The 27,446-nt window shown below is 41.6% G+C and overlaps 1 protein-coding gene across 4 annotated transcripts in view; it reads right to left on the bottom strand.

The window, feature by feature from the left end:
* ARHGEF6 (Rac/Cdc42 guanine nucleotide exchange factor 6) overlaps positions 1 to 27,446 on the bottom strand; it is a 104,955-nt gene that overhangs the window by 66,997 nt on the left and 10,512 nt on the right. For 2 of the 4 annotated variants that reach the window (XM_046673349.1, XM_046673350.1), the window contains 3 exons: positions 9,476 to 9,560; positions 7,218 to 7,342; positions 5,704 to 5,905 (listed from right to left, as the gene is read on the bottom strand). In XM_046673349.1, the coding sequence (XP_046529305.1) occupies positions 5,704 to 5,905; positions 7,218 to 7,342; positions 9,476 to 9,560 (412 nt within the window). Of the gene's footprint in view, positions 1 to 5,703; positions 5,906 to 7,217; positions 7,343 to 9,475; positions 9,561 to 26,399; positions 26,533 to 27,084; positions 27,190 to 27,446 lie in introns of those variants that run through there. The other 2 variants (XM_046673351.1, XM_046673352.1) reach the window with 2 other exon arrangements.

The raw sequence follows: 27,446 nt of genomic DNA, 5'->3' as shown, positions 1-27,446 counted from the left end.
AGTAGGAAGAATCATTTCTTAATCTGCCTTAATACAAATTTAATTAGCCATCTACCTAATCCCCTCATTCGATATCTATATTTACCTGCTAACAAGAAGTGTTTGAAGAAGGTTTTAACGACCCCTTAGATGAATCCATTGCAGAAAAAAGAATTTGCTTAAAATGTCTGCTCCAATCATAGTTGCCTCAGTATTTTCTTGGCATGGAAATTTTGCCAGGAAAATTTTAATGCAAAGTCCTGACAACACTCTTAGCCTTTCTCAGTAACAAAGACAAAAATAAAAAAAGAGAGATAATTTACTATGTTACTCATGTATTGGCAGGAATTATTTTGATGTAGAAATAATATGTTAATTTACAGGTTAACATTGATTTTTAAGAAAAGGATAGAAAGTTGTATAAATGGCTAATTTTCTTATTTATAATATATCTGACTCAAATGAAATAAAGGAACAAAGGCCCTTAATATATCTTCTGTAGTTTATAGAATGATTAAGTTATTCATACATGTATTTTTCATGAAGTAAGATCTTTGAAAATATTTTTGCTCAAAATAGAGTTTATTTTTCTCATTTAACAATAAATCAAGAGGTAGGCAAGCAGGACTGGTAGTAACAATGGCTTCACCATGTCATGTGTCCAGCTTCCACCATCCTTGGTGAGAGGCTTTTATCATCATGGTCACAAAAACCTACTCAACCTTCAGCTTCAAGCTCATGTTGAAAGGAAATTTATGTATGTGTGTGTTTTATACTCAAATATTCTGTTTCTTAACTTTCTACAGTATTAGATTGGTGGTTCTATAAGTCTTCTGAAATTAGCCTCCTCCTGAAGAGGGGGAAGAAGCTGTCCCCAGGGTGTCAGCCATAATTATCTCTAGACAAAAGCTGCAGTGGAATCTAAAACTTAAAATGCCACTCCCCAAGGGGAAATTTACCAGAACACGAAGTGCTCTTGTCAATGACAGGCTCAAGGGAAGAAAACTGTGCACAGCACTCCCATGGCACAGCAATCTGCCGAATGAGGGTTGTACGGGGCTAGGGTTGCTTCATTTTGTTTCTAAGACAATACAAAAGAATGTGTAGTTATCAGCTTGAATGGTACTCCTGTCTACCATGAATAAATTTGTCAGAATTACTATTTAAGTGACCTCAATGTTACGTTTGACCCAATAGTAAGCAGATGGAGATGGAGATTATAGAAGTTCTTTAGTTTCATGCCTGATTCAACTTCATAAATGACCCAAGAGGTTGTATGGTAGTGGGGTTTAAAACTAAATTGAAGGTTTGGTTTCTATAAGATATGCATTTAATCTATGAATCATTTTTTTTAAACTCCTTAAAGATAAATCTTCTTTCCTAAGCTTACATATCAGTATAGACTTCATGGAAAGAAATAAAAAATTGCCAAATATTTTCCAGACTAAACATAGAAGGCATAGCATTGAATTTATGCCTCTCAGCAGCATGCTAGATAGGTTTTGGCCTCCTTACTATTTTGTGGAGGCAGCAAGACTTGGGGTGGGAATGAATTCAAGTCAACAAAGACTTGACATCTGCTTTCCCAACAAAACATTTTCATTACCCCAAGTTAATCTCTTCCACTGTCCCCCAAGCTCGCTCTACTCAATCCCACCACAGATCCTTTATGGTTTTGGTTCTTTCTGACCAATCACTACCACTTAGATTCCCCTGCCCTCTCTTCTGGGCCTAGTCACAGCCTACATGTCTGAGGGTTCGGCTCAAGCCCTACCTCCCCCATGAAGCCTCTCCCAACCTCTGCAGCCACAGTGCACTCTCTCTCCACTGATGATCTGCTATATATTTTACACTTCAACACCCACCACTTCATACTTTCAGTTGTCTGTTTCATCTCCAGCTCTTATCTCTCTCCCATGCTCCAAATCCATCCTGCCAACTACCTGCTGGACATTAGAACTATGACTTGCTGGCACCTCCACTCAACAAATCCAGAACAACTCATCATCTTCAGTACCAGTCATCCCCTCAGCACATACACACATGCACACGCACACACACACACACCCTCCTCCTCTTATCTTCTCTATTAATGGAGTTCAGCACGTATCACACATGTCCTTTGTCTAAAGCACTGTGTTAGGTACTATGGAGACAGAAAGATATACAAAGATGAGTAAGTCCTCCTTGACCTCCCTGTCAGGATGAGTTAGGCACCCCTGTGCTGCTCACCACTCTCCATAGCGTCCTGTATTTAGCTCTATCACTAAACTTATCATACTCTATTCTAATGGCATCTCCCCCTCACTAGACCAGGAACATCATGAGGGCGAGAGTCATGTCTTAGGTTTCTCTGCCTCACCGGTGCCAAGGACAGGGACTGATATTCTAGTCCTGGAAAATAAACCTTTACTGGCTGGCTTCATGGGTAATACTGCATGCCCTTAAGGAGCTTACCATCAAGCTGGACCCCTAGACTTGGAGTTAACCTCACCTCTTCCCTTTTCCTCATAACTAATCTTCAGTGAGTTTTCTTGATTCTCTTTTAACGATATCTATTGCATCCATCCACTTTCTCTTCCTCTCCACTATCACCAAAGTAGCCCACACCACCATCTGGACTGCCTGGACCTCAGCAGTAGTCTCTACTGGTTTCGCCACATCCTCGTTGGTTATCCCCACCTCTTCCCTCTGATGCAGCCCCTGCACTACCACCAGAAAGATCGTTCTCAACCACATGCTATCCCCTGCTTAAAGCTTTTCATTGATACCTCTTCACTCACCTGACCCTCAGCCCAAATCATCCCACCATTCACTCCGTGCCTTCCTCCTTCCATGCTTTAACTTACTAACTCCCTCTAACCTTTTTCTACCAGTCAGAAGCTTCTTTTCATCCTTTAAGACCCAACTCAAGTGCTCTTATCCCTTCTTAGGTCATTGTTAATCAACTTGTTTCGTTACTCCTCCAACAGCATCGTACTTAGAGCTTTGTCTATGTTACTCTGTCCTATCCTGTCACAGTTGGTTGTGTACACACCTATCTTGACTACTAGACTATAAGGTCCTTGGGTTCAGGGTCCATGAGGACAGATTATTATAGCCCCTTCCCCACCGAGTGCCTAGGAGATGCTCAATGAACAAGCTGAACAAAACTCAATGACCTGCCCCACAATATTCATTCACTTAGCAAATATTTACTGAATCTAACCAAAATGGAAAAAACATCTCTGCCTTCATGGCATTTACATTCTAATGGTAGGATACAGACAGTAAATGAAAAATAAGTAAATGTAGACTATGTTAGCTGGACAGAAATGGTAAACAAAAACAGAAAGCAACCAAGGGGGATAGGAGCAGTGGGGATAGGGTTCAATTTGCTCCTGGGTGACCAGGGAAAGCCCTACTACGAAGCAGACAAGTGAGCAAAGACCTGAAGGAGGTAAAGGAAGCAGCCACGCTACTATCTGGGGAGAGCGTTCCAGGTGGAGGGACAGCAAGTGAGGCAGGAGCCTGTCTGGCACAGGCAAGCAGGAGGCCAATGTGGCTGCAGTGGAATAAGTGAGGTGGAGAGAGGCCAGAGAGGAGATCAGAGGGGGAATGGGAGGCCAAATCCTGGAGGGCCTTGCAGGCCATCGGGATGACCTTGGCCTTTACTTTTTTTGAGATGTGAACCCACTACCCAAGTTACACTTTGAAAAAAATCACTCTGGCTACTGAGTTTACGTTAGATTATAGGAGTGACAAGGACAGGAGCAGGGATGCTGAGGAAGCTGCCGCAATAAACTAGGTGAGAGATGTTCTGTATACTTCTTGTCCTAGGCCTTCCCTGACTAGCAGGCTTCCTGGCCCCAGCTATCCAGACCTATCCTTGACAGTTGGATAAGATGCTCCTAGGGGTTACTTAGGTGTTCAAACCTGAGCCCGAGCTTGCCATGTGAGTCCTTAACTGAGCTCTAAACCAAAGAGAATATAGGAGAAACTTTCAGGGAAGGGTCCAAAGAGCCGGACAAACAGCCCAGGGCAGTTTACAAGGGAGTGGCCAGACTGAGCCACAAGGCATCTCAGAGAGGGCCACTATAACGAGGGCATGCTGTCTGTCCACCTCCCCCAGCCCCTCAACAATGTTGGGATTCCCAGGCAAGATAGCAAGTGCTGCTCCTTTTAGTTTTGCAGATGAAGGCACTGAATCAGGGAACAAAGTTAGAGTGAATCTGGAAAATTATTTAGAGATTCTAACAACCAGATTATACCAATTGAAAGATATAGTAAGGGATAAAAATCAGCTGTGAAAATCATCAAAACCAAGGAAATTCCAGGCAAGGACTATAAAAATACTTCAGAGCTCAACAGAAGCTTCTTGATTCCCAGTAATAAAAAATGTTAAGAGGGGCCAGCCCGGTGGCACAGTGGTTAAGCGTGCACATTCCACTTCGGCGGCCTGGGTTCACCGGTTTGGATCCCGAGTGTGGACATGGCACCGCTTGGCAAGCCATGCTGTGGCTTGCCCACATAGAAAGTAGAGGAAGATGGGCACGGGTGTTAGCTCTGGGCCCGTCTTCCTCAGCAAAAAGAGGAGGATTGGCAGCAGATGTTAGCTCAGGGCTAATCTTCCTCAAAAAAAAAAAACGCTAAGAAGTCTACACAAACATGTATAATTATAAACCTGTTAGTAAATATTTATTCTGTTAAAGGAGATGTCCCCCATTAAGCCAACACACAACACAGAAAAGTGTACAAACTAAATTTTATCTTAAATTCTTTAGGGAAGATTTCCTAACAGGGGTTATCTGGGGGAGGGGATGAAAGAGAGAGGAATTTTTATTATCTACGTTATATATTTCTGTAATGTTTGAATTTATTTACAGTAAGCCTATAACTTTATTAGTTATAGCATTAATTTTCAGGCATTAAAAAAGCAATAAAGACATCTACAAAAGAAAGAACGCACTGACAAACTAACTACTCAAAGGCGCCTTAGGTTAAATATTTTTGAAAAGTGAAGAGATATAATAATGTGAACAACAGAATGCCATTTTATCAGTACTGGGACATATTTTTATATATCAGGCATTTTTTGGTAATATAAGCAGGGCCTACTTCTTAAATAATAAAAGGCAAGTAAGTTAACTAAGAAAGTTCTAGAAAGACTACTGAAGAGCGATTAGATTTCATCCTCTGGATATTATTATGAAAAAGGGTAAGCAGTTAGCAGCATGCAATGAGTTAAAGGCAATCTTATTCAGAATCCAAGCAGCCAGCCAGCTTCCTGCAGTCCTACGACTTTTATTTCTCGTACACATCTCTGAGGCATTTAGACAGAACTGTTTAAAGAGCTGGGGGCTAAAAAAGGGAAGTTAGCACATGGCCTCTCTTATTATTGTATCCTGCCATGGTGATTCTTAGCGTAGCAGGAGGGACTCTGTACTATATGACATGGGCTAGAATTAGTAAACGGAAGGAGACATAGTTAAGGTGGAACAGTTGTCTGAGCTTTAAATTCTTTTGCTTTTTTGGTTTTTTTCTGCCTTGATGTAATCTGAATACAACTTCCCCTCAAAATATCTAATCACAGATTTTTCCCAGTTCTGTTCTAGTCTTATTTTTGACATACACATACAAGTACAAACAGTTTCTGTTAACCAATTAAAACTACAAGATTTTCAGTAAGAACACCAAGAAAGCACAAGAGTCAAATTCAAAAAGGCTTGTAAAGGATTCGCTTACCACTGGATTTAATTTCCCGGACATAGTTGCTAGGGAACCAGCCCGTTCTGCCATTTAATGTGCCTTCCCACCAGCCTCCTTCCTCAACCCTAGTGACATAAATGATGTCTCCTTTACAGACTGACAGTTCATCTTCATTAGTCTGTTTAAAGTTGAATCTTGCCTTTACAATCAACTGGTGACTTCCATTTTCCGTCATCTCCTAGAGAAACAAAAGCCACACCAGGTTAAGTGCTCATCTAAATGCAGCAGGGGTAGAAATGATATGAATTTAGGCAAGTAAAGTGGAGTGACGAAGGATCAAACCCCAGGTCCGTCTCAGTCTCGAGTTTTTAACTTAGGAGTGGGCCCAACATGGACAGACCTCAGGGGGGATTAATAAACCCCTCGAAACTGTATGCAAACTTCTGCATTTGTGAGAAGGTGTATTTTGGAGGGAGTCATAGCTTTCATTTCCCTCTCCCCCCACCAATTATCTAAAGATACTTATTTAAATGAGCCAGAAAACAAAGTAGAATGATAAAGTATTCTCTCCTGCCTCTACCCAATACATAGTCTTACATAATTATATGACCAAGATTAGGTACTAACCTACTCTCATAAAATCTGCCTCCCACCTCCAAATTACTAAGAATATCTTAAATTGGCTAAGACTTAGTCATATGCAAAGATCAAATACCCCATAGTTACCTAAATCAGGAGTTCTTAACCTGTCACAGGTCCCTTTGAGAAGCTGATGAGCACAATGGATCTTTACCTAAAACACATACCCCTAAGTTCAAATACAGGAGATTTTGCATACAATTTGAGAGGGTCCAACACGTTGAGTGTGCAACCACAGTGTTCATCAGCTTCTCAAAGAGATCTGTGATTTCAAAAGGTTAACTGCTTTGGAAGTAATTGAAGTGCTTTGGAAGTAATAGTTCATGATGGCTTAAAGCAAGTGGGTGGCTTCTGACAAGGAATAAAGGTCTCAAAAGAGCAGAAGATGGGGCGGTTCCTCCCAAATAAAAGCTCCCATTAAGACCAAATGCAAAGGTAACTGGGCTATTCCAATATGGGAGCTCATCATAGGCTCAATAGGAAGACAAACAGGAAAAATAAAATAACAATAATGATGACAATGGCAAGTAACATATATTGATCACCGACTAGGTGCCAGGCACTACTTAGTTCTCCTAATAAGGCAAGGGATAGGGGAAATAACAGCAATGTGCCTGCCCTGAGGAAGTAGTCACACTGGCTTACGTTTGCATGGCATTCTCAGTTAAACAACTTGCTCAGTTCTTGGAAGGGACAGGACCTTTGGGTTTCAACCCCATTGTCTGACTCTCTGCTCCACATGCCTTTGGTTTGTTCCACGGGCCAGCCCGAACTGGTGGTGGGTTTAAAATCAGTTTTCTCTGCCCCAACAAACAGGATGGCTATCTCGCCACATATAGAGATGCAACTTGGACATCGATCTAATTTTATGGATTTTAGAACCGGCAAGGGGAATTGGGGACTATACTTACCACTGGCTTTGACTGCCTTTGCAGCCCTGGAGCTGTGCTAGAAACTGCTCCCTGTGGGTTTGTCTGGGAACTATTAGCAGCACTAAGAGAAGAGGAACGTGCACATGGTCTTTCTGACAGCTGATCTGTGAAAAGAGGAAAAGACACGGTAAAGGGAACCACTCATGTTGGAAAAATATCTACAACATAACATTATCTTTCGTGGGGCATTATCAAAGGCAACCTGGCCATAATTCTGTGTTATCATCATGAACATGCCAAGTGTATTTCATCCCCCCTCCCTTTTTGGTGGCCAACTTCTTTTTCTTAACCTTACTGGCCATTGCTCTCCAGTAGAATGAAAAACAGCGACAGAACCACATTTTCTCTTAACCCATTTCCCTACAACCCTTCCCTCCTGAACCATTTGCAACAGTATGCCCTGTTATCCAAGGCAGAACTATATTGGGTACCAAACAGCTGTTTGTGGCTCTTATTACTTTGAAATATTTCAAATTTCTCTCTTTGTTTTTTGGCCCATAACGGAGTGGTTCTTTTCTTCCTTCCATGTAACAATCTGTGTGGCATATTTGGTGTAAAATCTTCCTTGAGCCTGGGGGAGGGGATAGGTGGGAGAACGAGAATGAGAGGGAGAATGTGTGTCTGGGAAAGATGCAATCTTGAGACTCGAATAACTTTTTAAAAAATCAAACTCAAGAGTCTTCTCTTCCTTGAAACCTTGTGAAATTCGATCAGACCAGCGCTGAGCTGGATGTTTTCAGTATGCTGAGAGTGTGCTAAAGAGAGGCGCTGGCTTCTTGACAAATTCAAATGAGGGTTCTTTTCCTCTCCATTTATTTTTAAAAGATATAAACTGCAAAAGTCTAAAGCCCAAACATTCCCTAGGCGACAAGCTCAGTATCCAAGTAATTTCCTTGATGCTGTGGGTTTTAACTTTCACCTCCTTGTATTTTATAAATATCTGTGGCAAGGAAAGAGACTGGAAAACTTGCTATGAGAGTTTGGCAAAGGAACATATAATTTGTATGGCATAATGTTAGAATTATACGATCCTGCCTGCCCAGAACTGGATAGTTGTCATGTGTGTTAAATATAGTTACTTGAATTAGCTGTACTTTCTGCTATACGCCTTGCAATAGCTCAAAAGCCTTTTCTTCCAAATAGCAAAAGAACAACTTCGGAGAAGTATTTTTACATGTATTGCTATTATATACAGCTCTTTTGACTAAAACTATAATTACTTGATAGCTTCCAAGATGCTCCATCCTATTTGGCACTTGATTATATTGTCTGCGCTTGTTCTTTAATTGTTTCACGTGGGCAAGTTGAGTCTCTCTAAATAGGCAGTAATTTTCTCAAGGGCGGGGACCCCATCTTACACTTCCTTTGTGGCACCTGGCACGCAGCCTGTTGACTCTCCAACAGTTTGAGCAGCAAGACCCATGTTGGGGCATGAGGGCTCTCGAGTCAGTCCAATGTGGTTTTGAATCCCAGCTCTGCCACTTACTTTCTAGTTGGGCAACTGTGGCCTAGCTTTCCTCATTGTTTATATGGAACTAATAATAACACGTCCCCCCAGGTTTGTTTCAAAGATGGAATGAGACCACCTATGGGTCTTAGGACAGCCTAGACCATGGTAAGTGTTCAAAGTATTTTGACTATGGTTATTACTGCCCAGCTGGAGGTAAGATACTCTATCGCAGAAGGAGGGAAGTTAGACTTATCATTGTTTGCTTCAGACTTACTAGGATTTATATTTAATACCTCCAATGTGGTGGGTATTAAACATTTAAATAAAAAATACTCTTTTCACTCACTATGAGCCTGAGACTTCATTTCGAGTGCAAGGTTACCGAGGGGTTCCTTTACAAGGACAAAGACATATGGAAAACTATGAGAAAAATATGTCTCTGGTGGGGAAAGGGAAGTAATGGCTCTATTTTGTAAACTTTATGAAAAAGGGAACTGGTCTTTATTTTCTGTCTTGTACTCAATTGCCTATTCAATAGCTTTGAATGAAATAGTTTCTTGGTTCTTCACGTTATATTAAGGGTATTAGAATGACACCTGTAATAGATATGTTTCAATCCTAAACTATGAAAAATTAAAGCATTTGACACCCACTGGGGTTTATTTGGGGGGAGGGGAGAAATTTGCACCAATTGAACAATCCTGGCTGTAGTTGGCCCCTAGGGAAATCAGAAACAAATGGATTGCAACGTGTCTCCCAGAACTCATAAATCACAAGACCTGCTTACCTTCTGTTGCTTTGTTGACAGCTAAAAGAGTGCTCAGGACCTTGGAGAAGTTGACCCCCGAATAAAGGTCATCAGGATCAAATACCTATGAGAAAGGAAATTGAAACTGTAAGACACTGTAAGTATTCAATGCAACAAACCAAGCTAACAAAGGCCACTTCCTCCGGCTCTCAGGAGAAAAACATGTAAAAGCCAAGACCCAAACCTCTGTATACCTTTGGGAGAAATGAAAGCAGCAGCTGAGCTGCCTAATGACATGTGGCGGGCCATCAGTGAGTCAGAGCGAAGCAGTAATGGGAAATGAGAGCCAAGCTGAGAAGGCAGGGCCCACCAGGAAATGCAGAGTGCATGCTCAGACCCTCTTCTGACCTGAACATATCAATACTCGCAGCCCAGTTACAGGAAACTCGTATGCATGGGTTACAGTTAATGCCCCTCACCTACAGAATGTCCTTACCAGTCCACAAAGAAGGAAGTGGAGCTTTTTAAACGCATTTTCATCTGTACAGTTCATTCACTGTACTCAAGAGGGGCACTGTCAGCAGCACCTTTCTCTCTGTTCCCTGCTGTCCCTGCTGCCACCCCACTGGATCCCAACTCCTTGGCAACCCAACTGCATATCGCCTTTCTGCCCAGGTTTGCCTTTTGCTCCCAGCCTCAGTTCCTGGTTTCTGCTGCTTGACCTCGCCCCTCTCAGCTCATCTTCATGGATTTGAACCTTTGTCTGCCTGAGCCTATAAGCTCTTCCTGACCTTAGGTGACTTTTCCAACATGACCTCTGGCCTTCCTGATGCTACTCAACTGTCAGCAACAAAACATTAAATAAATACAGTATTTCACTTTGCCAGTCTCGACCATCACTCTGATATGCCAGTGTCCCTAGTGAAGATACTAATCAGTTGTTTTAAATACAGTTTGTTAACTTTAAAACGTATTCAATGTATTAAAATGTACTGAGACTTCTTCTAGTCCCATATATGTATATTTGAAACTAGAAGTATTCTTCAGCACTGGCACAATCTATTAATCTGCCAGGCAATGATGTATGTGAGTGTGTGTATATATGTAACCAGATGCCCACCTTCTGGATGGAAATGAACCTTCTAAAAACATTTCGTCCCAGGATGTCTAGATTTTGCATCTTTTTTTTCCCAAATGTGGTGATGGGAATAAAATGTACCTTTCATGTACCACATGATTGGTAAGGGGCCTACGATTCTGCAGGATCTGTCGTCCCATTAGGTGAGCCATTTGTTCCATTTCTAATCTGCATGTTTTCTGGGAGCCATGTCAAGACAAAATTTTATCTTCTTTGTGTACCTATTCTTGAAGACCTAAAACCTGTCTCTAGAATGAAAATATACAGTATCTATTTTTTTTTCAAATTTAGGGAAGGCGTCAATATAGATAACATATGCAAATGTGAGCCTACAGAAGTCTGCCTATTCTGGGATTCACAACTCTACTTATTTATTTAATCAATGAATGTTTTTGGTCATTAAAATGACCGAAGAGCCCAATCACATCTAAAAATGAGACACTAATATACTTTTAGTAAAGGGGTAATGCCAAAATTACTAATATTACTAAAGTTAAATGACAATACAATCCAAATATGTTGCCGAATGCTTCAATATAAAATTCAAAGTTTTCCAGGAATAAATTGATAGGCATTCTGTCTTCATTTGCCAAAGCCTGGGTGAACACGGTGCGATAGACCCTGGAGAGAGTATTCAGTAGCCCAGGGGATTCCAGACTTACTGATCTCCCTTAGAACTGATCAGTGGGAAAGTGCTAATGACATGTATGCCAAAATGGTAACAAAGCAAAAAATTCATTTCTTTTTAGCCCATAATTTCTAATGGGAGTGTGAATATGCGTGCTCGTGTAAATATGTTTATTGGGTAGGTGTGGTGGGGATGGGTAGAGTCTAAAACAATAAGCAGAAGTAAACACTAGCAGAATAAAGCATGAGAGCGAAAGCTGTGATAAAAACCTCTTTCTTTCTTTTTCTGTTGCTCCTTTTCCAGGTTAATTGACTGCCTATAAACGGCAACACTGGCATTATTCACTTGTACTGATACTTGACTGAATTTGGGAACAAACAAACTGATCAGAAAATGAAACATGCATTAACAGAGTCATTGCATCTGCTTGAGGGAAGTTGCCTGGACTATACATAGTTCCCTTTTAGAAAACCCCAATACACTAGAGTTTACCCATGGACACTGTTCTTCTCACTGCAAGTCTATTCTGTGGCACTAGCAACTACACAAGAAAGAGTTGGAAGAGGCCTCTAGGGACTAGCAGAGAAGGCAATGCCTAAGGGTTATGACTTCAGAGCAGATGCAAGATTAGATAGAACCATGAACACCCTCCAGTGCACCATACTCTCCTAAGCCTCAAACTGAATGATATTGAAAATTCCACCCCAGACCTTTCTTCCATGCACTTGAGATTGGTCCCCTACTAAAATGGACATATTAATTGGAGGGAGCACAACACTTTCAGCTGTTACCAGTCTTTTATACCTTAGTGGAAATCAGAGGTATGAGACTGAGTTTAGAGATGATGATGATGTAGAGAAAAACCAAGGGTACTGGCGCACAACTGGGACAAAGTAAGGGAGAATCCCCCAATGTGGAGAGGGTTTGAGCAGAACAAGGAAAAGTAGATTAGAGAACAAGCCATTTGCCTAAGACTAATCCCAATCATTCATGTATACAAAATAGAGAACCAATCCCTCTGTTCTATCTGCAAAGCACTGGGATTGTTAAAAGGTAGTGCAAATTTATAACATGGATGGACCTTGAGAGAATTATGTTAAGTGAAATAAGCCAGCGAGAGAAAGATAATCTGTGTATGACTCCACTCATATGAGGAATTTAAAATTATGGACTAAGAACAGTTTAGTGGATACCAGGGAAAAGGTGGGGTGGGGGGTGGGCAAAAAGGGTGAAGTGGTGCACCTACAACATGACTGACAAACATTAATGTACAATTGAAATTTCACAAGATTGTAACCTATCAATAACTCAATAAAAAAATAAATAATAAAAAAAGGTAGTGCAAATTTGTACCTTTATGCTATACGTGATTTTCCAACACAAAGTTATGATGATTCTCATCTTCTAGTACTCTCTGTAAGCCTCGCTAGCCTGTTTAGTGTCTCTGGTATGAAACTGAGGTCCAGATTAGCTGAACTTTCTTTATACCTTATTTGGTCCAGAAATTAGCTGGTAAGTTCCAGTTGGATCTGTGAAGGTAAGACGAACAGCAGGATTCCCTCCCTCCATTTACCACTACTGTGAGGCAGACAGGAAAACAAGGATCGCTTCTTAGACTACTGCTAGGTGGTTTCAAGGTCCCACTCCTGCAACAGGATGCGGCAAGTTTCAAGTATAACAACAACAACAACAAAACATTTACTCTACTCTGGGTAAGCAATAGGAGAGACAGGAACTAAACATCATTAAAGATTTTTTAAAGTGTTTATATATAGCCAGTCTAAGGCCCAACATCAGCTACTGAAATCAGAGAAGGCATTTAATGTTTAAATGTTTCCCCACATTTTTCCATTTTGGATATCCACAGTGACAGCAAAACCTATTTTCCATCCACTAAACACCAGGTGTTAATTCTGAACTGTTAGGGATCTGCCAGTATAAACTGCATAGAAGTGAATACTTTTATGGCTTTACAAATAGTTCCTTTTGGAGTAGTTTTCAGTTTCAACATGTATGCTATTTTATGACATTTTTCCTAAACTGACAAAAGCAAGGAAGCACATGAGAAGAAATTCCCCTAACCTCTCGTTCCGTTCCCTTGATAATCTTATAGCTACAATTTACTGAATTACTGAGCCTTTGCTATGTGCTGTGTGCTGACACTATGCTTGGAGATATCCCCGTTCATCGCACTTGATTCTGCCAGCAAGCCTGTAACATGGGTACAATGATTTCCCCCGTTTCATAGATGAGTAAACTGAGACTCAGAATAGTTGTCACAAAGCAAGAAAGGATGGAGCCAATAAAAATACACAAGAAAGTGCTCTGAGGGGCATTTTAGCCCTGTAGGCATACTTTATGTTTTCAGGAGACCTTAAAAAAATGAAAAAGAAATCTGTGGGTTTGGACACAAAAAGAAATCCCTTGCTGCTGTCAATGCAATCAGCATCTGTACCATCTGCAGCAAGCTTGTTACAAGCTCTAAGATGACTAATTCAACTAATTGTGGCAAAGGGAAAATCTCCCATAGGAAAGGACTGTCTCCACAAGGGCCTTGCCTACTTCCTGTACTGTGCTTCTCATTTCAAGGGGCAGCTCTGACCCAGCGGGAACCTGATCATGTTTGCCGGAAGTGGGGAAGGGCTGCACTGAGTTACTCCTTTTTGTTCATCTGGTTCCACCTTGTGAGTCACCATCCATACTTGTGAGGTGTTGGGTGGGTGGGGGTCCAGCCCATGGTTATAGGACCAAGCTAAAATATTCCTTGACATCATGCTCTGACAACCTGAGTTAACCAGTCACAGCCCTAGCCACATCCTTGTTAAGAGAAGAAGCCAAGCTGTATACTAGTTCAGAATGGGTAACGTCTCTAATGTCATGCGGCTTCAGTACCACTTAATCAATTTCCATTTAGTGTGAATTTAGGGTTTGAAGTGATCACAATAGGCTCCATCACTCGACTGTTAAAATCTAATCAACTGGAAATCAAGTAATTCAGTGGAGCCACATGGACAGAGTTTATGTTTTAGTCCCATTTTTAAAAAAAGATTCCAAATATTTTAGGAACATTCCATGTCTCCCTTGTTCTTATTGTTCTTGTTGAATAAAGTCTTCAATTCATTTAACCCATCTTGAATCACATTCTCTAATTCTCACAGCTAAGCACGCTGCCTCCGTTAACCCCTGAACTTTGGAGGAAATGTCTCTATACAGTGTGAGAGAGCAAGCAAATCTGAGCTGCTTAATCAGATTTCACTGGGTGGCACAGCTCCTGGCTCTGTGAACACGACCTGGGACGCTTCCATAAACTCCTCCTAAAAGCAGTCACAAAGTCAGCAACAAATAACGCTCTTAGCTCAGAAATTGGACTCAGCCACTAGTATTCCACTTACTAGAATATAGTAGATGGCATTTGTACCCTGCCTCATTTTAAATAATAACTGTTTCTATTTGATATGGAGCCAACTTAAGACAGCAAACCCTGCTCTCTAGTCCTCTCTTATTTCCTTCCTTTCTCTCCATTTCAGCAATTTAGGGAACAAGATCTGACTTGTGCATGTAACCGCAATAACACTGGTGTATTGAAAAGAACACTGGTGTGAGGGTCAGAAGACCTTGACTCTAGTCCCAGATCTGTCACTGCTGAGCAGTTGTGAGGACCTTAGAAAAGCACCATCCCTTTTTTGTGGCTGTTTCTCATCTGCAAAGCCAGAGATGTCTTTGACCAAAGAAGCACAGTGAAAGGCCTGCTGGCCCATCATCTGAATAGGGGCTCTCAAAGGCAGCATCTTGCCTGGGTCCCCAAGGTTCAGAATCTGGTCTTCAATCCTCAAAGCTCTTGAGAACGAACCCACACTAACCAAGTTCACAAAAGGCCCATCCATAAGCCAAAATGCCTATTTACTAATTTTTAATAAAAAATGAAACATTGGGGCTGGCCAGGTGGTGTAGTGGTTAAGTTCACATGCTCCACTTTGGTGGCACAGGGTTCACAGGTTTGGATCCTGGGAGCAGACCTACACACCACTCATCAAGCCATGCTGTGGTGGTGTCCTGCACACAAAGTAGAAGAAGACTGGCACAGATGTTAGCTCAGCAACAATCTTCCTCAAGCAAAAAGAGGAAGATTGGCAAAAGATGTTAGCTCAGGGCCAATCTTCCTCACAAAGAAAAAAGAAAGAAACATTAAGAGGACTGGACACTCCCACTTTATAGCCAGATCACTCTCTCTCTCAATAGAGAAATCTACATGGTAAGCCAAATTATAACTAGAAATTTGTTGGATAGCATTGAACCAAAGCAAAGGGAGTCTGGGGTATCACAGCTTACTATAATTATTACCTGTTTATAAGTTGATTTTTTCAAAATGTCATTTTTAATCTACTTATAAATTCTGGCTCTATCTTGCTGCCACTGCCTAGAGGGACTTGGACTGTGATTGTGGTTGGCTTTAACCATCTCTGTTCTTTTGTCCCTGTGGATTTATATAGAGTCACTTTACATAACTAAGATGGGCTTCTAGATTACTTGGACCTCACAGAATCCAGAGCCAGGAAGTTCAACTCCATAGGAGCAAGGATCTGAGCATAATCCCTCACTGCTCACACTTCATGGCAAGGTCACCAAATCCACTTCCTGAAGGCCTCCTTAGCATCATCAACATCAATACATCACACTTTACGATCTCCATTTTTCCTTTTTTATTTTCAAGATTGGCAACTGAGCTAACATCTGTTGCCAATCTTCCTTTTTTTTTTCCTTCTTCTTCTCCCCGAAGCCCCCCAGTTCATAGTTGTATATGTTTTAGTTGTAGGTCCTTCTGGTTGTGCTGTGTGGGATGCCACCTCAGCATGGCCTGACGAGGGGTGCCATGTCCACACCCGAGATCAAACAAGTGAAAACCCAGGCCACTGAAGTGGAGCGTGTGAACTTAACCACTCGGCCATGGGGCCGGCCCCTCCATTCTTCCTTCTTGGCACTCCTTTAAGGGAAAACCACTTTCTCCCTAACAGAGAATTATCTTCAGTTGAGTATTAAGTGTTCAGGAAAGAGGGAGATGAATGAGGAACGATACAGGCATCTTGGTGGGGACAGTCTCAGGATTAAAAAGAGAGTGAGAACAACTGGCTCTGGATAATCTCACCACAAAGAGAGTAGGCGCGGAGGAAGGGGAAAGATGAAATCTCCCTTGTCAATAGCGCTTGCCAAGCCAAGGACAGGAGGCAAGAGGCCTAGAACCAGCTGTCGCTCAAGCAGCCAGCCATTGTGGCCTGCCCCCCTGCCCCTCCTCCTGTACTCCTGTCACTAGAGCCTTTGCAGGAGCCACACTGGCTGCCAGTTTGGAGGGGTGGAGGTAGACGGGTGCTGCCTCAGCTGCTGGAGCATGTGTGTGCTAGACCTGGAGGTGTCCTCCCCAAGCCCCTCACCCCCACCTCTTCAGAGAAGGGGACTTATTTCCAAGTGTTCCAAATTGGAATGCAGAACACATTTTCCCAGAGACACAGTGTCACACCTGCCACTTAATCTCTGTGAGTTCTATAGTTCAGCCACATGAGTTATTAAACAGGCCGTTGTGGGCCAGCCAGAAAACATAATTATCTGTTTCTACAGGAAAATGTTTTCTGTTTTCCTAACAATAATTTACAAATGAACTTTTGGACAACAATCCATTTTTATATTGAAGAATGCTTGGACGTGTGTTCCCAAATCAATGCCCAACATCCTTTAGATTTTTACCCTGTCCTTTCATATAAAGGATGAATATGGGGCCGGCCCCGTGGCTGAGTGATTAAGTTCGCTCACTCTGCTTCGGCAGCCCAGGGTTTTGCCAGTTCGGATCCTGGACACAGACATGGCACCGCTCATCAGGCCATGCTGAGGCGGCATCCCACATGCCACAACTAGAAGGACCCACAACTAAGATATACAACTATGTACTGGGGGGCTTTGGGAAGAAAAAGGAAAAATAAAATCTTTAAAAAAACAAATTAATTAATTAAAAAAAATAAAGGATGAACAAATACCCTAGACACTCGAGTACTACTTATTTTAGAACTCCTCGTGATGAAAGAACCAAGCGATACGTATGTAGACTATGAGACTATGTGTGGAAATCGCAACAGTTGACAGCTCCGGCCTGTTTAACAGTCCAGGCAGTCACGGAGGAGTCTCACCTGTGAAGATAGGGCTCCCGCAGCCCCTTCTTTTCCTATCATTTAGGGTTGGGGCCTGAGAGCCTAACAGAAACAACTGCTTCGCTATGAATTCCACGCACAGGAGAGACTGGTGTTAACTGAGCCCCACACAAAGATTAGGACGGGAGGAGGGCAACAAAAAAAGGAGCCCCTGCAGGTCGCTTTAAGCAGCAGCTCCTCTGGCAGTTTCATCTGCTGCTTTCCATAAAGTCCCCCACTGGCTTACCCTCACGTTTCTTTCTTCTGAACAGCTAAGCCTTACAGTCTGTAGATGCCGCACACCTAAGCTCTCAATCATCTACCACCGCAATAGTCTCTGTTTATTCTGTGGGTGTTAAGCTTAGCCCTGAATTTCCAATTAGAAGGCAGACTCTTTGAAGTCCAAATTGCCCCACGGCCCTGGCCCAGTATTCAACGTATATGAAACACGACAAATAATCATCCCTTGGTTGGTCGACAGGATGTACTGTCAGAGAAACATAAATATAAGTTGTGCCTGGAACGTAAGCCCTATGAAGCCAGTTTTTAAAAAACATTTTCTCTTCTGTATCATCAGTGTCTAGAACAATGCTCGTCACATAGTAGGTCCTCAATAAACATTTGATGAATTAATGAAAGTTTAGAAGCTCTTGCCAATAGATGATTAATCATGATTGAAGAAAAAGTATTGTTGAAATTACAGTAAAGTCAAAAAGAAATATCAGTCAGGAAGAAAAAGATCAATTTCCATGTGACTTTCCAGGAAACCTCTATCATCCAAAATAACGTGCACCTGTACTCATTTGCAAAATGAAGCCCTGGGACGGTGAGGTGACCAAAGGTGCTTCAGACTTCCAGGTTGTGGGTTTCACTGAGTTGCGTGCTAAGTTTGGGGGAAGTCCATCACTGCTGGCCTATGCCAGGGAGTACAGGTTCCTTTTCAATCTTCTCACAAAGCACCATGACCTAAGCATTACAGAGAAGAGAAGCTGGAAAGAACTCTGGGATTTGACTGCTTTGCTGGAACTGGCTATATTCTCTGAACTGTTTATTGTAAAATAGCTTAAACGACAAACACTACTAGCCACACTCCCCTGTCCATACCCTGCTCTAAGGCAGGCTCCGAGTCGCAGCAGAGCACAGTGGGGCATGGCAAAATATGGCAAAGTAACTCACCAGAAGCAAAAAGGGGTGACAGGCAATTTGAAAGACTACTCATCACATGCCCAAAGTCCCTCTTACACCAGCTAATCTGGGTGGGAAGATATTGTACCAGAGTTTCTACCATTTTCTTCCTTTAGAGATCACCTTCAACAACACATTTGGCAAAGACTTTTGGCACTCCTTGCTATGTCTGTGTGTGAGTCACTTTTTCAAAAGTATGTCAGTTTCAGAGATGCCCATCAATGTCTAACAGATATCAATCAATCAATTAATTAATGACTTTTTGTCCATCAGATCCCAAACAACATTTGCACTTAGGAAACAATCCAAACACGGTAAGGTGGGCATTCAGGAGCTCAAATATCAGAGACATCAGGAATGGTGCTTTTGGTTAACATCCATGTCTCTCAGCCTAATAGAACCCAGCCTAGAACTGCCTACAAGATCAAGTCCACACTCTCCAGGCTAGCATTCAAGTTTCTTGTCAAGCTGGTCTCACCCTAGGAAGCCCATCATGTCTCATCATCATCTCCTCGTATGCCCCAGAATCCTTCACTTTCTTCACTGTGCCTCTGTCTGATATGTATACTTCTCCTTACAAAAATGTTGCCTCAACCATTTGAATCTTAGCTGTCCTTCAGGACCCATCCTACAGCACTCCACTCCCCTCACTGGGGTCTTCCCCGAACGCTCTACCTCAGTACACAATGGGCGTCTCTTCTTCTGAACTCCATATTGTGCTCTAAACTCTGGAACCACTAACTTGGATACCTAGCTACACTGCTATACACTGTTAAATCCACTATTTCCCATATACATGCTGCCTCTTTACACAGTGCCAGGCATGGCACTCACCATATAGAGAGTGAACAAGTACTTGCTGACTATTAGTCTTTCCTTTCAACCTAAAATTTAAACAGATATTTCTTCCACCAGAAACACTTGTCCTTTTGGCATGACTTCCCCCGAAGGAAAGACAGGGAAAAAGTAATTTTTTCTGTAAGAATTTGATAAATCAGGCCTCATATATTTCCATCATTTGGTAAAAGAGTCTTCTTTTTGAAGAATATGATTGAGAGAAGTGAAGAATGCTGACAAAGCGTTCACCTCACCAAAAGGAAGGGAAGTTACTGCCTGGGATCACTTTGGAGAACCAGAGCCAGAGTCCCAATGGGCAAATCTCACACCTTGAAAATCTAATAAGTCTGGAGAGTTTGAGTAACATAAGAAATAAGAAGTGACCTGAGAATTGGAAAAGCAGACAAGGTCTCCTACACGACATTATGGGCCCTAATCTCTCATACCTTTAATTTTCTTTTCTTTTTTTTTAATTTTTAAAAAACGTGAAACAGGTACTCTAGCTTGGCATAAAGAAACCGAGCAATATTGTATTATAAGAGACATAGCTTTCTTTTTATCCTTATTTTCATCTACTAAAGAGTCATTTCCATGAATAAAAGTCAACTCTTGATAATCTACATATAGGCTATTAGATATACAAGCTACCTAAAATAAATTTTTTAAAAATTCATCCATTCATTATCCATTCAATAAATATTTACTGAACACCTGGTATACGCCATGCACTAACACATAAACTTGTTTTAAGTTGAGAAATAAAAAGAACACTATATAAAATCAGGCAAATAAAGAAGTCACCCACAGGTACACCAAACATTAAACCATTGCTTTCCATTCTGTTGTGTTTCCTTGAGGTGATTTTTTAATCCCAAATCAAGATTTTACCCCATCCATAACACATTCCCAGACACCATCACGTCTTCAAAGAATGCAAACTGGTCCTATCACAGCACAAATGCTTATTTGCACTGTCACAACATGTATTTCCTTAACGAAGTGGTTAGATTTCTTTTGTTAGTGAAGTACTGCATTCTCTTAGTTTGCATGCATTTCTCGGAAATTATTGGTAAATATCCCATTTGATGGAGACCTAGCCAAGAACAGACAAATTGCAAGATGGAACGGTCCCAGTGTTCAGGCCTGCTTCACACACCGGGCTCTTCGTAAAAGATGTTAAGAGCTTGACACCTTAAAGATGCCTCTTAAAATAGTGTTCATGCTTCCAAGGGGTAGGGAAACCTGTATGTTACTGTCCAGACTGAGACAAATCTTTAATCTTGGTTCCCCTCACTGCTCTGCATACTGCTGCACTTCATATCACTTTAATTTAATTCCTTCTTTTCCCTATTGCCCTATTCAATCCCTCAATTGACACGTCTGATCTCTGTAATAATATTCAAGTCCCCAAGAAAGTATAAAGCTAGCATTTTACTCTGTTTGTCTAAGCAGAACTTAATTAGGAAGGTAAATCTTCTGTGAGAAGTCAAATAGAAGTGATGTGTGATGAGATGCTATTCCTGATGATCCATCTCTCTGAACCCATACACCCCTCTGGATGGTAGGGTGCGGTCTGCCAGGGTATGACAAGGCCCGCAGCTAATCAGACAGACATTTGGTATCATAAGTCTTTCTTGCAGATGACAGCAGAGGAATAAGCAATGTTAATGTCAAAATGCAGATCTGGAGTGGCTTCTAGACTGAGTGGACGTGTACCTCCTCTAAAAAGTTAGTAAGCAAAGGCCCTAAGAAACTGGCAAGTGCCCTCACACGTCTTCGTTTGCAATTCAAAGGCCAGATCTTAAACTTCCTTTTGGTACTAACCCCAATGTCATCACCAATGGCTCTGCATACCTTATGCTGTGCTGGCAACGTCTTCACCTCTCAGACTGATCCCTGTGGGCCGCCCCAGCGATAACATATGACCAAATTACAATGGGGCCGGAGTACAGGATAGCTGGCCAAGACTGTGTGGTTTTAATAAAGAGCTATATTGTGTTCTGTTGCCCCCAGAAACAGCCTGGATTAGAATCAGCATTAAAACCAAATTAGAGTGAGTGAGATTTAAAACGAGATAACTTTCACATCTCACGTCAGGGAGATTCAATCAATCATCAAATTTTCTAACAAAAGGCATTCCTTTTGGTATTATCAATATATATTCAACCCAATTCAGAAACAACGTTTCCTTTTTAAGTATTACATACTGTGTTTTTTTGTATAGAGGCAATTCATTTTGATTTTCTCCCTCAACCATGCCCAATTCAACAGATTTATTACTTATTTCCTGGGGGCAAGAGGGAATGTTTTTGTCAGTACCACCAAAAACAAAAAAACATTTGCTGAATTGTTTAATTTAAGTAAAACAATAAGCATCTTGCTCTGGCGTGTGTTTTTAAATTTCAAGCTACTGTAATTATAAAATAAATATGTTTCTTTTAAAAGATACAAAAACTAAACTACTTCATCCAGGTAAACATGAGAAACTGAAAATATTCTTTTTCCACATTCTTCTAGTTCATGCACAGACTAGAAAAGAGTGAAAAACTTTCCTGATTTTTCAATTCTAAGAGGAATCCATCCAAACTATTTCTATTATTAGCACACAAAATGGTAGCTAAAGAAGTTGCCGTGGTTAACAACTGAATAATTCATAGTCTTGGAAGAATTCAGTTGCTTTGTCTTCTCCAGTTCCTCTTTAGAACTAGAACCCCAAATATATTTCTAGGCCTGAGTTGTTATAAGGAAACTATATAGAAGTTATTTCCAGTAGTTAAAAATTGGCCACTATAAAGCATTGAGAACAACAGTAAGACAATAGCTGGAGATTTGACATGAACTTTTATAATCATTTTATAAAACTAGCAAGATTACACGTATATCGTCAGAAATTATAGTTAAAAATACCAGTCTCTGTTCTAAGGCTATCATTGGGCTACAATAGCACTGAAATTTAAACTGTCTTTATGTAGCCTTCCGAATAAAATAGATAAACAAGTTAAATATGGTATAACTAATTTTAAACACATTTCAACATACTCTAATCTAAATTGAAATTATTTTCTATGATGTGAGACACTGAGAACTTCAAGTCCAGAAAAAAAAGCACTTCAGTTAGTGAGTGAGAGATGTTAACAGTGTTGAAAGGATTAATTTCTGCTGTTAAATCTGAGAACAGAGGCGAAGGCTGCCATCACTATTCATCTAAAATTCCCAGAAACATTCAACTTTGCCTTCGAAAGAGGGGTGTTGAGTATGGGGGGGATTTTTCCTTCGACTTTATTTTTTTTAAACGTTTTTCCAAAAACAAGCAGTCTCTGCCAAATAAAACATGGAACTGAGAAACACGATGGCTGGATTTTTTTTCCTGTTTTAAGTTTCACCCCTGTCTAAACTCTCAATGTAACTTGTGTAAAGACTCAGACTCTTTGGAAAAGCCATCATTCCACAGGGCCCACTGTTTACCATTTCCTGTAACCGAGGGTTTTTTTAATGTTAAGATTTCAAAAGGAAATCTTTCTCTAAAGCATGACACTTAAGTGGAGTTTGCTTAACATAACTGAACTGAGTGAGTTTTTTTTTCCCCTGAGGAAGATTCACCCTGAGCTAACACCCACTGCCAAGCTTCCTATTTTATATGTGAGCTGCCCTGACAGCATGGCAACTGACAGATGAGCAGTGTAGGTCCAGCCCAGGAACCAAACCCAGGCCGCCAAAGCAGAGCGTGCCAAATTTAACCACTAGGCCACCAGGGATGGCCAAGTGAACTTTTTTAGATAATGCAATGTTATCATTTGTGAACACTAGTCTACCGGAATATATTAAAAGTCCAATTAGGAACTAGCTCTTATTGAAAGTTTACTCAATGCCAGGCACTGTGCTAAGTCTTTGACTTGCTTTCTCTCATTTAACGCTAAGACGTAGCATATGCCTAATAATAATAAAGTAGCATATGCCTAATGTAACCTACCACTACCACCCAGGAAGCTGGTATATACCTAATAAGTGGCTAACCCGGGTCACTTCAAATCTAAAGCCCAAGCTGTCAGCTACTGCACTGCTATGCCACTTCTCAAGAACAAAGGTTTCTCTGACCAGGAATCAAACCTAGACAAAGGCAGGGAAAGTCACAAATTCTAGCCACTAGACCACATAGAATGGCTAGGTTGCCCGACCCCACATCAAAAGGCCCCAGAGAGTTATGTGTTTGGGGTCTGCTTTTCATAGTTTTTCTGTCTCTTCTCCTGATGTGTAGTTGATTTCATTTCTTCCATGTTATACATACACATATAATCTTTCTGCCACTGCCAGCACGTGTAATTTATAGCAGCAGCCTCTTCTCCCTTTATCACAACTTTCTATTTAGATGCTGTTTCCCAGTTCACAAAGTGCTTCCACATACCTTATCTCATGTAACCTAATTTTCTATTTCTAATCTGTTTTGGGATGAGCAACCAAATTACCCATAATTCCAATATGCTCAGATAAGTAAAAGTAATTAGGCTCTGAGTGAAGGCCTGAGGCAGTCTCCTAGAAATAAAGTACATAAGTCCTAGTGCAAATATGGGGCATCTCATTTGCAGCCCAGACCTTCTCTGACCATTCAGTCATTCTATCAATCATTTATTTAACAAACATTTACTGAGCATCTGCTATGTGCCACATTCTGTAGTGAGTGCTAGAGTTATGAGGATGATCAAGCTCTGGTTCCTGTCTTTGAGAAGTTTCAAGACTAGTAGAGAAAGAAATGTGTCCACAGATTACCATAGTGAGAGTGGGTGGGCAGCATAGAGGTAGTTTGGCACAGGGATTAGGGGGAAATGGATGCTATCTGCCCAATCCAGCAGAGGAGATTTTCTAGAAGATCCAAGGCTGAGGAGGAAGCTGGTATCTCTTTCTTTATGGTTCTCAGCTGGGTGGAGGCACTGGAGGTTGCTAGACTGCTGAAGTCTAGATAAACCAGGGAAATGGTTCTCAACTCTGGCTGCACATTAGCATCACTTGGGAAGCTTTCAAGACAAAATAATAACAAGACCTGGCCACTGCGGACAACTGTTGGGCAGTACCTACAGAAGTCGAACATATACACAGCCTATGACCCAGTAGTTCCATTCTTATGTATAAACCCTACAGAAATGTACACCAGGAGACATGCACAAGGATATTCATAGCAGCATTGTCCATAGCAACCCCAAACTGGAAACAACCCAGATATCTATCAACAGGTGAACGGATAAACAAAATATGGTACACCCACATGATGGAATACTACTAGCAATAAAAATGAATGAACCACTAGGATCCACAACAACATGGGTGACTTGTACAAATATTACCCTGAGTGAAAGAAACCTTATAGAAGTGAGTACAGGGGCCGGCCCTGTGGCCGAGTGGTCAGGTTTGCGCTCTCCACTTCAGCGGCCCAGGGTTTCGCTGGTTTGGATCCTGGGCGCAGACATGGCACCGCTCATCAGGCCACGTTGGGGCAGCGTCCCATATGCCACAACTAGAAGGACCCACAACTAAAATACACAACTATGTACTGGGGGGATTTGGGGAGAAAAAGCAGGAAAAAAAAGATAGAAAAAAAAGTGAGCACATACTGTATGATTCCACTCATTTAAAGTACCAAACCAGAAAAAAACGAATCTATTGTCTTAGAAGTCAAGAAAGTGATGCCCGTTGGTGAGGGGTAGTGACTGGGAAGGAGCATGAGGGTGGCTTCTGGGTGCTGACAAGGTTGTGTTTCTTAATTAGTGTGCTGATTATATGGATGTGTTTGGGTATGTACGGACATGATTATATGGATGAATTTGTAAAGATTCGTCAAACGATATACTTTGGATTTGTGTAATTTCCTGAACTCATGTTATACTTCAATATAAAGTTTACTTAAACATTTTTTTAAAAAGGCCTGGGCCTCACTGCAAACCAATTAACCCAGAAGCTCAGGGGAGAGGACTCCAACATTTGTATTTTTCAAAAGCACCCCAAGTGGCTCTAATGTACAGCCACATCTGAAAACCAAGAGGCTAGGTGTTCCGGTATTTATCAACAATTCCTTTGGTGGGGGTGGAAACGGCTTGGCACATGGCAAAGGGAGTGCGTTCTTGAGTAAGGGACATCAGTGACGACATTCTGGTTCTGTTTTGCACTGGCAGTGTGGGGCATTTGTCTGGATGATCTCCAAACCTCAGTTGCCACCACTGTATAATGGGCGTGCTACCACCTCCCTCCCAGTATTGTTGGGAGGATTAAGTAAAGCACCCAGCACAGCACCCAGAACACAGCAGGTGCTTGAGAAATGGTAGATACTCAACTCACTTTCTTCCTTTGCCTCTAAGTTCCCAAGGACAGTGAGATGAGAAGATTGCTGTAAACGGACAAAACTCCCGGTCTCCATTTTCTCCTCCTGAATGAGTTTCTTTGTAAAGACTGAAGTAACGTTATCCTTGGACTAATGATGTCAAACGAGTATCGGACATTTCTGGGCTCTAGTCACTCAGTCTATTCAGCACCTGCTATTCCCAAAGATGAACAGAGAGCAGGCAGACTGTAGGTAAAGATAAACCACAGACCCTCCTTTGGAAAGCTTTCTCCTCTCCTCACCCCTAAGAACAGTGCCAGCCCTGGGCGAGCGAAGACAAGGCGGTGGGAATTGGCAAAAAGAACAGAAAAAAATGAGTAGCTTAGAAGACCTACCATGCATAAAATGTGCCAAATAAAACACTTTTGTATAAAATTTCATGTCTTAGTAAAAACAAACAAACAAAACAAAACCCTAGGCTGAGAGCAGGAGATCCAGGCGAGAGTTTTGATGCTACTACTGGTAAGCTGTATGACTATGGTTCATTACACTTTTCTGTCTGTCTCATGAAAGTAATGCCATCTTTCCTACATCCTTTACAAGGGCACAGTGAGTTTCAGATAAGATAAGTAGAAGGCATCCAGAAAATTAAGCAGCAAAGAAATGCAAGATAAGAATACCAGCTGGAAATTTACCTTGTTCAAACTCCAATCGCCAACCACCAGCACTCCTGAAGACTGAGAACCGGCTGCTATTAACTGCTTCAAGCACACCCAGAGACTACATCAGCCTGAAGCTCGCTTATATAAGAAGGGACTGCAGCACTGCCTGGCATGGAGCATAGTACTTTGCTTAAGAGAAATCCTTGGAAATGCCTCAGCTGAACTACAAGGGCAGGCCCAGGCCTTACATTTTGGAGAGGGGTGCCCTCAGTCACGGAACACCAGAACTGCGGCCGGAGCAAATGATGTCATCGGAGCTCCTCTTACCATGGCCAATGTCAAAATTAAGAGAGGAAGTTCAAGGACAAATTGTGGGGTTTCCGGGCAAATATAAGTTAGAAAAGCAGTTTTGACCTCAGAACCTTGCTTTAAAATTTGTTAATACTTCACAGAACATCAACTGAAATTTATCCTAATCTGTAATGGTTTTTTGGTTTACGTGAAGTTTTATTGACAAAAATATACATAGTTGCATAGAAAAATACATTCCTTTACTTTTACTCCCACCGCCCATTAAGAAAAGAAATAAAACCACATGAGTCACCCCGTATCCAAAAACAATAACAAACCAAAAACAAAAATATAAGATTTTTGAAGAGACGGAGATAAACTTAAGGGCTCTCCACTCTACAGCTAAGAAACAAAATAGCTTAAATACCTGTTGGGTTCCTAAACGACTGGAAAATGAAAACTCGAAATTAATTACGGGCACGTTGGAACCCCTTATAGAGTACAGGGCTTTCCCTAGCCACAAACCATTCCTTCGACAGACGTGCGTACTCGACGCCGAAGTTATCCCCAAATGTATGGATGCCAGGGATGACGGGGGACGGGCATCAAATTAGTATCAAAAATAGTACTGTTGACTCCTGCCCTGGTTCCAGGGGAAAGAAGGAATCCGGTCTGACGCAAACCTTGCGGCCAGAGCTGGACAACTCGCCCCTAAGTTTGGCGCGTCCTCGCTCTGCGCTCTCGGCCCCCGCCCCCCCCCCCCCCCCCCCCCCCCCCCCCCCCCCCCCC

This window comes from Equus quagga, chromosome 10, assembly GCF_021613505.1.
Source record: "Equus quagga isolate Etosha38 chromosome 10, UCLA_HA_Equagga_1.0, whole genome shotgun sequence".
NCBI lineage: Eukaryota > Metazoa > Chordata > Mammalia > Perissodactyla > Equidae > Equus > Equus quagga.
Note: the sequence above shows the minus strand (reverse complement) of the source record. Positions and strands in the feature narration are given on the sequence as shown.